This window comes from Lactuca sativa, chromosome 5 (assembly GCF_002870075.4).
Source record: "Lactuca sativa cultivar Salinas chromosome 5, Lsat_Salinas_v11, whole genome shotgun sequence".
Lineage (NCBI taxonomy): Eukaryota > Viridiplantae > Streptophyta > Magnoliopsida > Asterales > Asteraceae > Lactuca > Lactuca sativa.
Window position 1 is genome coordinate 5,177,497 of NC_056627.2, and position 13,591 is coordinate 5,191,087.

General features: G+C 34.9%; 2 protein-coding genes across 2 annotated transcripts; one reads left to right on the forward strand and one right to left on the reverse strand.

Annotated features, from left to right (window-relative positions):
* Positions 1-914: 914 nt before the first annotated feature.
* Positions 915-4,245, forward strand: LOC111902251 (serine--tRNA ligase). Its single transcript, XM_023898100.3, has 10 exons — positions 915-1,099; positions 1,999-2,154; positions 2,246-2,316; positions 2,409-2,570; positions 2,656-2,761; positions 2,861-3,054; positions 3,118-3,221; positions 3,323-3,506; positions 3,583-3,762; positions 3,838-4,245. The coding sequence occupies exons 2-10, from the start codon at positions 2,022-2,024 to the stop codon at positions 4,048-4,050; spliced, it is 1,347 nt and encodes a 448-aa protein (XP_023753868.1). The 5' UTR covers positions 915-1,099; positions 1,999-2,021; the 3' UTR covers positions 4,051-4,245.
* Positions 4,246-5,672: 1,427 nt separating this feature from the next.
* On the reverse strand, positions 5,673-9,804 carry LOC111902250 (uncharacterized). The gene is made up of 7 exons (XM_023898099.3): positions 9,557-9,804; positions 8,663-8,831; positions 8,198-8,540; positions 8,026-8,110; positions 7,856-7,942; positions 6,636-6,872; positions 5,673-5,907 (listed from the first exon to the last, which is right to left on the reverse strand). The coding sequence occupies exons 2-7, from the start codon at positions 8,821-8,823 to the stop codon at positions 5,831-5,833; spliced, it is 990 nt and encodes a 329-aa protein (XP_023753867.1). The 5' UTR covers positions 8,824-8,831; positions 9,557-9,804; the 3' UTR covers positions 5,673-5,830.
* Positions 9,805-13,591: the final 3,787 nt, after the last annotated feature.

The window sequence follows — 13,591 nt, forward strand, 5'->3', positions numbered from 1 at the left end:
GAGTTGTTATGGCTCTGATACCATGAACAAAATAGTTCTGTAAAATGTCGTGTGTATTCATGAATACTGAAAAACACTATATATAGTACAATCTTTGGGACCTAGGAATGGAAAGAAATCATCTACACTAATTACTATACATATATACAACATCAGATCATTTCCAAAGATAACTCAATCAGCTAGGAATCAGGGAATTAATTAGCTGGAAATCAATTTTATGATCTGGTATTCTGGTGAATTTATTGATGTTCTGTCAACAGCTTGAGTTGTCAACATTAACCCTAAATATTACATCATTACATTAATGCTTAACAAAAAACATGAGCATTACAATATACACTTATGTCCTCGTCGTTCATAACAGAAAAAAAAAAAAACCTACGTGTGTTCTCGTTGTTTCAAAATCGACCATCTTCTCAACTATTTCCAAACTTGAAATCATTTCTATCGATCCTTCCTCTTATTTCAGACTTTCAAAAATCGACCCTTCCTATTGTCCCTAAGAATTCACGAATTCTTACTTTGTCTAGTTATAAAAAATTAGGCTCCAACTCAAGAACTCAAGTAATAAATTAATTCTCATTATGTTAATTTTCTATATAAATGCTACTCTTTCAATGTGCTATTATGTTATATTAGTCTTTGAATGTTTTACGTTGATGTATAAAAGTACATTATTATTCTATTATTTGGGTTATAGAATCATAATACGGTTTATTCGGTTATATTAGATCCTTAATCATATTGTCCATCTTATTCGGATAATAACTGAATCGAACCGATTAATATCCGAATCGAACCCGTATTAATTAATCGGTTCAAACAATTAGCAATTACCTTTATTCGCTTTCGGGTCGGACCGATCCAAATAACATCCCTCCATGGTTAACAGAGACAATTTAGGGTTCGGACTTCGGCGTTGACTTAGGTCAAAGAAAATACCGCCTACACGATTCACTCTCAATCGACCCTCAATTTCTTTACCTCTTCTGCATCCACTCACCTCTGGTGCTTCCTCCACGCCGTCGACCGCTGACCTCCGGCGTTCCATCACACCTTCCTCATCTGATTCTGAGTTAAAATCTCTGCTTCTAAGGTTTTTCCTTTTCGTTTTCAGATGCTCTTTACTCTATCTTTCTGATTTCTGCATTTCTAAGCTTCTATGATATGTATACATGTTTTATTGATCATGTTTCATGTAAATGCTTTCACTATTTCTCACTCTTATATTTATGATTATTATATTTTTCTAAGCTTCTCTGATTCACTCTTATATTTGATCAAACTGATCATTTGAACTCTTGAAGTACTTGCAAGTATGCCATTGTCACACATATTAACTTCCAATTGATTATTTAATGTTATTTTCAGTTTTTTTTCTAAATTTTTTCTTGTAATTTCCCTACTGAAAGTAACCGAAAATTGACTCAATTGAGCAAGTATGAGTTTCATTGATTGTATAAGTATGAATTGATTCAATTGATCATTGTAAGTTATAAGTTTTAACTGAAGTTCATTCCATTGATCATAGTTTGCATCAAAACATGTCCTTAAAACTAAAATGATCAAGTATTTTAGCTAGTATCATGGTTTGTTTGCTTATTTATTGATTATGATTTAAACTTAGTATTTATTATTATTATTTTTTTTATGCCCACCACTAAATACAAAATAGTGGGTGCTATTTCATCTCTATGTAGCGTATATATTCACCGCTATTCTCTATCTACAAATAAAAAACATTCCAGAACTATATGTTTGTTATGCAAGTGATAGAATTATATAGGTTGAATGTCATGTGCCTAATTTTACTTGTTGGCCTTATATTGGTTGATGCACTTTAGACTTTGGAGTACAAAAATATTCTTATATAGGTAATTCCTTCCATGGAAAGATGCAGTAAGCAACTAAGCATCATGCTAGAAGATTGTTCGATTATCTACCAAATTTCAGTTTATTTTTTTAACTCTTAAACCATGTGAACCTTTATAACAGAAAGCAAGAAAGAAGGAGAAAACATGTTGGACATAAATCTATTTAGGGAGGAAAAGGGCAACAACCCAGAAATTATACGTGAGTCTCAACGCCGCAGGTTTGCAAATGTAGAGATTGTTGATGAAATTATTCATCTTGACAAGGAGTGGCGACAACGTAAGCTTCATTTTGCATTTGATTGATTCATCTTTGTGTTTATATATTACATAACTCAGGAACCATTTGGTGTTTTCATTTTGATTTACAGGTCAGTTTGAGCTTGAACAGCTGCGCAAAGACTTTAACAGGATTAACAAAGAAGTGGCTAAACTTAGAATTGTAAGTCTTTCTATCTTTGAAAATCTTGCCTTTCATTAGCATATGCCATATGATGAACTTACAGTATTTATTAACACTAAATTCATCTGAAGGCTGGGGAAGATGCCAGTTCCATGATAAAAAATACAGAGGAAAACAAGGACTCAACTGCAAAAAAAGATGCAGAGGTTCAGGAAGCCCGTGCAGCATTATATTCAAAATTGGAGGTGGTTGGGAATCTTGTGCATGATTCTGTTCCTGTTAGCAATGATGAGGTGGATATTTTTTTTTCTTTTCTTGTTTCTTTAAATAATAAATATGTGTGTATCTCTTTTCCATAATGCATTTTGTACATGGTAGGCAAATAATGCTGTTGTCCGCACTTGGGGGGAGAAAAGAACGGAGCCAAAACTAAAAAATCATGTTGAGCTTGTGGAACTTCTTGGAATTGCAGATCTGAAAAGAGGTTTTATATTACAATTTATTTGATTCACTTGTGTTGGGTTCTTTCAACATGTCTTCTAGGCAAATTGAAATCTTTTTTTTTTTTTTTTGTTATATTCAGGTGCTAATGTAGCTGGTGGTAGAGGATTTTATTTGAAAGGAGATGGTGTGCGTCTAAATCAAGCTCTTATAAACTTTGGTCTTGATTTTCTGGAGAAAAGGGGCTTCACATCATTGCAAACTCCATTCTTTATGAGGAAAGATATAATGGGAAAGTGTGCTCAATTAGCCCAATTCGATGAAGAACTTTACAAGGTATAAATAACTAGATACTTGTGGAAAATATTCAAGATTAAAAGTCATGAATTTGTTTGATAGGTAACAGGTGAGGGAGATGACAAGTATCTGATTGCTACTGCTGAACAACCACTTTGTGCTTATCACATAGATGACTGGATTCATCCAACACAGCTACCACTAAGGTAATAATAATACCCTTTAATTTGCAGATTTTTTTTTTTTACTGTCTTAATTTTTTAAGTAAAGAAAAAGATATCCTCTTTTTGGTTGGAAAAATGATCAGATATGCTGGATATTCATCTTGCTTCCGGAAAGAAGCTGGATCACATGGTCGTGACACTCTTGGAATCTTCCGTGTTCATCAGTTTGAGAAAGTTGAACAGTTTTGTATCACCAGTCCAAATGGCAATGACTCATGGGACATGCATGAGGAGATGATAAAAAACTCTGAGGAGTTTTACCAAATGGTAATATTACTAATTATTATTTTTTTCACCATTAATTTTTTAAAAATATGTGATATATTTTAATTTTGAAGTGCAGTTGAAATTGCCGTATCATATAGTCTCTATAGTCTCTGGTGCATTAAACGATGCTGCAGCAAAGAAGTATGACTTGGAAGCATGGTTTCCTGCATCCAGCACTTACAGAGAACTTGTGTCTTGTTCAAATTGCACTGATTACCAGTCGAGAAAGTTGGAGATCAGATTTGGGCAGAAAAAGGTTTAGGGTTTATTTCTCTACAATCGTACTATTTGTTTTTATTTCATTATTAAGTGGTGATTCTGGGATGTGCAGAGCAATGAACAAACAAAACAATACTGCCATTTATTGAATTCCACACTCACAGCAACAGAGAGGACTATGTGTTGCATTCTTGAGAATTACCAGAGGGAAGATGGTGTTGAAGTCCCTCAAGTGCTACAGCCATTCATGGGTGGGAAGACGTTCATCCCTTTCCAAGCTCCTCCTGCTGCTAAAGAAACCAAAGGGAAAAAATCAAAACCATAGTTGCTGCTTCAACAAATACTTAAGTTATCAACAGCTTAATCAATTTTAACAGTGAAGACTTTGTTTTCTTTATTTATAGTTTCTTATTGTCTATTATAATTGATTTTTTTCATCTTGATTAACCTCATTTATTTTTCAATCATTATGGTACAATCAGGTGTTAATGTTCACCTTATACAAAAGACAGTTAAACAATTGGTGGTTCCCGTAAATAAGTTGATGAAAAAACTCTCATACGAATTGGTGGCTCCATAAATAAGCTGATATCATATACAGTAGTTTTCTTGGAGCTTTTTTAAATTGATGAGTTGGTGCTTATATGTATTGAAAAAGTTTAAGAAAACAAGCTCTACTAATACTATTATGGAGGATCTAATATGTTGGAGTTGAATTACACTTGCACTAAAAGTAATACTATTTTGGTGTAAAAATGGTATAATTGTTTGGTGAATGTTACTTAAATTACAGTAGTTCTCAAAAGCTTTGCTACCTGTTCTGACTTGACTTGATGCTATTAATTTTGAAAAACGTTTTCCTACATAAACGAAATGTTACATCAATATGCAAAGGCAGCTTTGTAACATATACTCAAATATGCATACCAATAGTTGCTTCAACAAAACTTCCGACTACCTTTCTTAAACTTTATCTTTACCTTTACATTTGAAGATCGTGGAGGCAGCCCAACACCCGAATCACTGTGGGCATGCATCCATCTTTTCATAAAATCAACATGTTCATAGTTCATACATAAAATATTTAGATATAATGGGTTGTTGGTTGTTTGTTTAACTATAATTAATTTAATATTTATGTGAATGTATTAGTTGTTCATTTGATCACAGCATGGTTGTATTGTATGGTTTGGATGGGAGTGGTTCCATTTTCTTTTTCAGGATCCTGGCCTAGGAGGATCAATCTCAGTGAATGTCAAATGTGACAGAGAGGATCTCTTAAAAAATCTTAAGGGGACCAAGCTATTTTGGTGCTGTCTTGCAACATCTCAAACGGATACACACATAATTAAAGTTTAAATATTTTTTATGAGTCGGTGGGATAAAAATCAAAACTCCTTAATCCAAACCAACGACACCAGATGTGGTGTCATGTATTGTTATTGTCAGTCCATGTTCAAAATCATGTGTTGTTATTGTCACTCCATATTCATTTTGAAGGTCGTATGAGCTATTTTAAATAATAATATTTAATAAGAATTTAAAAACATGTAACATGAAATTCATGGTTAACATCATTTAAGTAAAACAATTTGTAGAAAAAGTCATAAACTTAACATTTAAAATGTTTAAAGTGCCAATGCATACAAGAATACAACACAATAACCATGAGACAAAGCTAAATAGAAATTATCTCATACAACTTTATCCAAAATAGCATCTTATAAATGTCCACGTTAATTATTATAGAAAATGAGTTTAAAAAAAAAAAGGAACGTACCCTGTTTTTGACCATTGCCAAAAAAAAGTGAAGCAGGGATCCAAACAATAATAGTAAATCAAATTTTATCAGTTTGTAAGAAATTCAAAGAGCACATCTTATTTTGAAGGTCGCACCCCTTCTGGAAAAAAAAAATAAAATAAAATATATATTATTCGTTACAATGGTTGGTTGCTAATAGCAAATAGCAATGCTCACAAAGATACCGATACATCTCCCAATATTGTTTTACAAATAAAACCTTTGTTTTAAGATTCATTCATCCAAGTTCAACCTCTCTCAAAAGTAAAGCTTCAATCAGCTGTTGACAAAAAACAAATAGCGTCTAAACTTCCAACGGAGAACCGTTGCCTAAACAAAACGATACAATGATAGGCCCTGCCAAGTCCCCAATCAAACACCCTGTAAAACAAACAACGCAGCAATGTCACTCAACAACCCCAACTCCAAAAACAATTTTTTTTTTTTAAATTATGCATGACAATAGACAAGTGGTGTGTGTTGTAGTGGCTGAATGCAAGAAATAGCAATGTACTTTCATCAATTCTATATTTATTATAGGCAGCATCTTACTTTTGTTTCCTTTTGTCATGTTACAACATACTTTTTTTTTCCTTAGCAAGACACAATTTGAAACAAGTAACCTACCAAACTGTAAGGAAGTTATACTTTATAAAATCTATCCATTCCAACTATAACATTATACTTTTTTTTTCTTATAAGCACATTATACTTGACATAATCTTTTAAATTGTGAAAGATAGCGATGTACTTTACTCATTTTACCAATTTAGAGAATGATGTACCCATAATAGGCAATGTAGTTACGTTTCTTTACCGATGAATGATAGAGCATCATGCTTAGATTTTTTATTGATAGTAGCAATGTGTACCCATACTTGAATTCTTTACACATATTAGCAAGCGCGTACAATTCATTACCGATAATAGCAACCTACTTAACAAAAACATGTAGCACTAGCATAGAAAGTACATTTTACTCGTAGTGGTAGCAAAATGTACCTATGTTGTTATTATGGGTTGAAACATAAAGATAAAGTAAAAAAAAAAAAAAAAAAAAAGTAGTAGATTTTTGAGAATACAATGTTGTAATGAAGGTTGGTACTTACCAACTGATTGGCCGGTTGATGGGCGGAAAAGGGTGGCACCGATCCCAGCTCCTATGGATGCAAAAAGTAGCGACGCACCACATCGAACTGTCACACCATACACCTTCTTCCCAAGACCTTTCACTTGTTCTTCCCGCTCAACACCATCATCATCAGATTTTGAAATGTCACGCACAAACCGGTAACTTTCTATTCCAACTTGAACAACCCATGATGCTGCAACTCCTAGGAAATGACCTACTCACACTCGCACACATCAATCAATGTGTTATTATTGACTAGCTACCAAAAAATCAACCATCAAAAACTTAAAAACAAAGCCAATGGTGCACATAAATTCCTAAAATTTCAGCAACCAAGTTTTCTGATCATCATGTTATAGTTTTGTTGCAAACTAACCATTAAATTGCTAAAAATGTGTAAAAAGGGCTAAAGTATACCAAAAGGAGCAATACGAACCATCCTATCAATAGTTCATAGCACAATAAAACAATAAAAAAGTGCTTAATATCTCTTGCTTAAAGATAACTTGGTTTGTTTTTTGTGTGTCAAAGCAAGCATATAAGCATAATGGCAGTTTGCATCAAAATGATATCTATGATGGATAGAATAGTAATTTGATAAGCCCCAGACTTTATTGATTAATAGCTGGATGGCAAAATGGGTGACATTTTCCTGGTTGTGCTGGACAGAAAATGGTCCCAGGGGTATTTCAGTCTTTTATCTGTTTATTTTCCTATTAGTGGGAACAACACCTGATTATGTTGGCTGATTATTCCCTTTTGTCTTGTCTCTAGTGGTAGTAAATATAGTCCTTTTGTTTTAGAGAGTCGGTAGCTAAAAAATTAATTTGTAAGAGAACATTGTTCTTCTTTGGAGAGACTCTCACCTCTAGAATTGTGAGAAAAATATCTTTATGAATATTATCAAGTATTTCTGTTAGTTTGAGTGTTAGAATGTTTGAGATATATGATAGATTCAACAAAGGTCAATCATAATTTCATCTGATACTACTGATTTTTAAGTTGAATTAAGCTTTTCTACAGAAGCAATCTGTAGGTTACAAAGCACAAGAAGATTTAATAGAATCAACATAGAGCAGAAGTTAAAAACTACATGCTGAATTTTTTTTATGAAAACGTGCACAGACCATATCTATAGCAATATATACAATTATAATGTTATATAGCAAAAAAAAAATAACGAAGTTAAAAACTGACCTCTAAATGTGGTTCTACTTACACAAAAAAAGTAAGTATAAAATGGCATCCCCCTGTTAGCTTTGCGAACAGCAGACTTGGGAACATCTAAGCATGGAAAGAAAAACAATCAGCAACTGAATTGGATGAAAAGAGAAGAGTTATGGGGACATTGATTTGATTGATTGTACCTTTAAGAAGCTTCCATGCTGCTCGCTGTGAGAAACGATGAACAGCGAGTCGTTCCAGAACCCGTCTAGTAGTAACAACACTAGTCTGTGATGATGAAAATATAAAATATCAACTTATTTATTGTTTCTAAATATAAAAAATAGCGAAAATCATCAATTTTCATATGCTTACTTCACGAAGGATCTGCTTTACTGATTTCTTGAAGGGTACAACCAAGTCCACATGATGCTCGTCCGAAGAACCCGGTAAGAAATCATCATCATCTTCAACATTAGGCGCCAAAAGTGGCAAATAAAAAAGTAAGAAAGACCTCAATGATGTTAACGCGAGTGATCTCGCCTGAAAAGCGGACCACAATGGTTTTAGCTCGATGTAATACTCTTTGGTTCTGTAGTTTAAAGTATCGTGTCGAAAGATGGTTTCAGATGCTGTTCTTAAACTGGTAAGGTAATCTTCAGTCAGAAGAGGAGAAGTAGCACCAGCATCACAATAAGCAACTCTTCTTCCACCAAACCTGTTTCACTCACATCAACAATCATCATTAACAAACTAACTGAATCACTGGAATTACTAGTGAATTTCTTGAAATTCCATATATACACTACTGGAAAAACAGAACTAGATTAGGTCGTGTACCCGAATATAGCCCTAGATGCAAAGGGGGTGGTGGCGGCGGCATAAGCGGCGGCGGAGGAGGCAGCAAGCGTGGCTGAGTATAAACCGGTGGAATGTAGGGTTTGACCATTCACGTTTGGATTTTTCCTCACTAGATCCATAAGCAAAGCTATTCCCGCCATCCTTGTAACTGAAAAATCTTTATGTTATTGTTGGAATAATAATTTAAATGTTTAAAAGAGGGCAAAGCTCATTTAAAATGATAACTACTTTTTTAACTTATAGTCTATAGCTTATTAGCTTACAAAACGGAGTTTTTTAAAAACTATTTGGATTAGCTATCCGATGTCAAAAAGCTATAACTTGATAAGCACTTTTTAGTGTCTAAATTACATTCAAAGAAAGATATAATCATATCTTAACAGCAGCATTCGAAAACACCTAACAGAAAACATGCATCTATTGTTCCTTCCCAAGTTACCAACATCAAAATTCAAAAGTTAAACATTAAAACATGTATATTACAACTGATAAGTTAAAACACGCATATTAAGAAAGTATTATCCCTCTCAGGCATTTGATCAAACAGCTTGCCTCCAAATACATTCCCTTTTTTATAGAACACTGGACACATCAGATTTCATGATCATATATGAACAACAAACAAGTAGCAAATCAGTAACAGAAAACAAGTGGCAAATCAATAATGAACCAATGTAAGAAATCACCTAACAGAATTCCAAAGAAAAACTTGAACTTGCCGATTGATATTAAAAAATAAATACTACAGAAATTTCGTATTAAGTGAAGAAGGAAATCACAGTAAAAGAAAACCTTTTGGATAAAAAGAAATCAACCAACATCAATTGGCGATTTCAAAAAGACGCAGAAAAAAAAAGGAAAAAAAAATGAAACCTGGGGTTGGGTGCGACGGTGTAGCTGTGGCTATTGAAGGTCTCAGGCCGATGGTTTCACAGGGGAGGCAACCACGAGCAGGGGAGAGTCGTCGTGAGGAGCAGATAACGTGAGGGATGTGGGTCGGGAGTAAACGGATCGACGGAGTTAGAGAAGAAAACTGTTTCGCTTCGCTTTCCGGGTCCTGAATCCGGTTGAGAAGGGCATCTCCGATCGATGTACAATGTTAACCTTTAAAAGAAAAAAGAAACTGTTACGTCATATTTTTTAAAATTATAGTATAACATATTAATTGTGGTCACGTCTTAGAAGATCGGTATGGGTTTGAGATTGCTTGTTATCGTTGTGGACATGTCATAACGGCGTTGTAACGGGAAACGCGGCCGTCTTGCCCTTTCTTCTGGTTTGTTTTCATTAAGAGCATACGGTACAGACAACGGGAAATGTTATTATATGTTATTATTGCTGATGTGGCACCTCATAACCTAGTCATAACAAGATGAACATCGCCCATCCTTGTTAAGAGGGTGTTATGACATATCTCGTTGTGATGAAGACAAGTTGCAACGGAAAGTTTAATTGGTTGTTATATTTATCAACCAATCAAATCATTTTCTTTCTTTCTCTCTACCTCTTAACATGTTATAACATGTGCAACACCATTTATTTCTTTATGTTATGGTGGTGTTATGGTTGAGATGTCATATGAATTTGGTGTTATAACGTGACCCATACCTAATGCTCTAAGGCAATTCTCGTGCCCGTTACAACGTATTGAAACGCGAAAAAGTATATGTTGGAGTAATGACAGTTGCAAACGGTTTTATTTAAATTTTTTTAAAAAATTATCCTTTTAACTTTATATAAATACTCATTTTAATTCAATTTTTTTTTACCTTTCTCTCATTCTCTCTATATTTTATACTTCCTTAATAAAAAAAATAGAGCAAAACTCAAACACCACCCCTCCATCATCAAACCCAAACATACAACCAAACACAACATCACCTCTCGGATTTGCGGGTTACGAAAATTATTTCAACATTTTATCGTCTCAAAGATCACCACAAATCTCATACAAAGTCGCCGCTTTCAATCCCGCTTCACCACAACTGCAATTTCCGAACTCACCTTACCTTCAACAAAATCTATTTGGTCAAAACTCAAATTTACAACAAAATATTTTCCCTACTTTTGCTTCGATGCAACAAACAGCCACCCAACCACCACCTCCAACACAACCATCGGTTGAAGTGGAAGCGAGATGTAGTAGGAGAGGGAAAGAGAAAGGAAAAAACGAACGGGAATCGATAGCGGTTGAAACGGAAAATACAGACGTTGCACAATGGTGGACACCAGAGGAGGAATATGTTTTGACGACGGCATGGTGTACTACTTCAAAAGACGAACTCCGCATAAATGGAATGAAGAAAGGTGCTTATTGGGGGCGGTGCACGAAAAATTCCATGCTATGTTGAAGAAAAACATGTATCGCAATAATGACATGTTAAGCAGCAAATGGAGTTAAATAACTAAGCGGCGCAACAAATTCAACGACATTTACAATCGACCTTAGGCGCAACAACAAAGTGGAACCAACGACTCCGATTTGTTCAAATCTGCAAAAGAACAATATCTAGTCGAAATGAGACATGTTTTCGAGTTTGAGAAATCATGGGAGCTGTTGAGAGCGGATCCAAAGTGGAATAAAACTCCTACATCGTTAGAGGTTCAATCCAAAAGGTCTCGCAATTCGAGCTCGGTCGACGTATCGGACGCACTGACTCGCATCGACCTAAACGCCGACACCGATGACATCCCAGATGATATCAATGAGATATCTCCACCACGACAACCGCCCGGACGCGACAAAGCGAGGCGCTCTGCAAGGCATGCAGAGGAGGTTAAGGCGAAAGCAAAAGATGCGACGGAAATGAGAGCGAAATTCGATGAGCACAATTTATTAATAAAAGAAAAATGACTTGAAACGTCGTCACTTGAAGTTTCTAGAAAGGCAAACACGGGAAAAGCAGGAGCAGAGAGAGAGAGAGAGAGAGAGAGAGAGAGAGAGAGAGAGAGAAAGAAAGAGAAAGAGAAAGAAAGAAAGAACTAATGACACATCGGTTGTCATTTATTTGTACTAGCGAGGAAAGTTTGGGGCCTAAAGATCTAGCGGTGCTACAAGCAATGAATGATCAAATTAGGAAGAAGTATTTTGGTTAATTAAGATTAGTAGTAAAATGTTATGGTTTTAGGTTTAATTTAAATGTTATTGGGTTAGTTATGACTTGGAAAAAATGTGATCATTTGAAATTATGTCTTTTTTTATTGTAATCTTAATTTTAGTTTTTAAATATTATGTCTTTTTTTGTTTTTTAAATATTATATTTTATAAAAATGTATTTCTTTTATTAATTTAAAAAAAAGGCAAACAAAAAAAAACAAACTTGAAAAAAAAAAATACAAATATATATATATATATATGTATGTATGTATATGTATGTATGACATCCCCAATTTCACGACCAGAAAAGACCGATTTGTTTATGCTTGTTTTTAAAATCAGAGTGATCGTTTAAAGAAAATTGTTGCGGAATTTGTTTCCAAAACAAAATATGATAAGAATTTATCAAAACGTTTCTCAAAGAGAATGTATTTTCATTATATAACAAAATCTCGAGATGTCATGTTTCGATACAGATACATAAGCATAAACAGAACTTACATTTATTTACACTAATGATTTACATTTTCTTTAATCTCTCAGTGAAATATGTCTTCGTATTGATACATGTGATACAAAGAAAACTGTGTGGGTCAGGCTTGGGAGTCTGGTGAGCATATAGGGTTTTCAACCCACAATAATACATTTATTATATTCAATCATCAAACAATCAACCCAAATACCCATCCTCATTATCTCCTTTATTTCTTAAGGTTTTACCCTAAGAACCAATTATCCTTCATTCATTCGTTCATTCGTTCCTAAGGATTTACCTAAGGAATTGACACGAAGTCCATTGCTGCCAAAAATTTATCCATCAGATACTAAATCCATAGCTATCCGGCGCTAACTCCATAGTCACCAAGGTTTACTCAGCAGGCACGAAATCACATCGTCACCAAGGTTCATCAAATAGGCACGAAGTCACATCGTCACCAAGGTTTTACTCAATAGGCACGAAATCGCATCGTCGCCAAGGCTTACTCAATAGGCACGAAGTCGCATCGTCACCAAGGCTTTACTCAATAGGCACAAAGTCGCATCGTCACCAACTATTCCATCTACCCATGTTCTACCCAACATTTTTGTAGATATAAATACAAACACAGTTTAAATCATTTAACACCCGTATAAAAACATCAACTCCAATCTCATCTCAAATAGACAAATAATATATAACACATAGCATGTATTTCATAGCTAATACTTTATATTTATGTGTTAGAAGAAAGTAATTATACACTCATTTGATCAGAAGATGATCAGACAGCACTACGACTTGTAGAAATAGTATTATTCGGTGAAACCGGGAGATCTTCACAAAAATCGGGCTTCTCGCAGGTAGAGCTTCGGAATGGAAATTTCACTTCTCGGAATCTTCAGGGCTTCGGGATTTGATTCAGGGATCGGGAATGATACCGGGGATTCGGGATATTTCTTGCACGAAAATCGAGGCAAAACGGGAGAGAGAGAAAAGAGAAAATGAGCAAATGTATCGGCTGCCCTCGCATTCTATTTATAGGGTGTTGAATCTGGGATTACACTGGGCATAAATCTAGGTACGTTGGGCGTATGCGACGTCATTGCATGTGTATGTACTCGAGTGACGTCATTGCATGCATAGCTGAGGCAGTTCCGGGTACGCTGGGCGTACTCTAAAATTACGCTAGGCGTACTCGATTAAGCAGACTTCAAACTTGCGTAGCCTGGCAGCAGCAACGGCTGCAGTGGCCGCAACAACAACAACATCAGTAAGAGCGGTGTACCGCTCGTCAAAAGTCTCAATCAAAGTGGTCTTGATAGACCCAAAC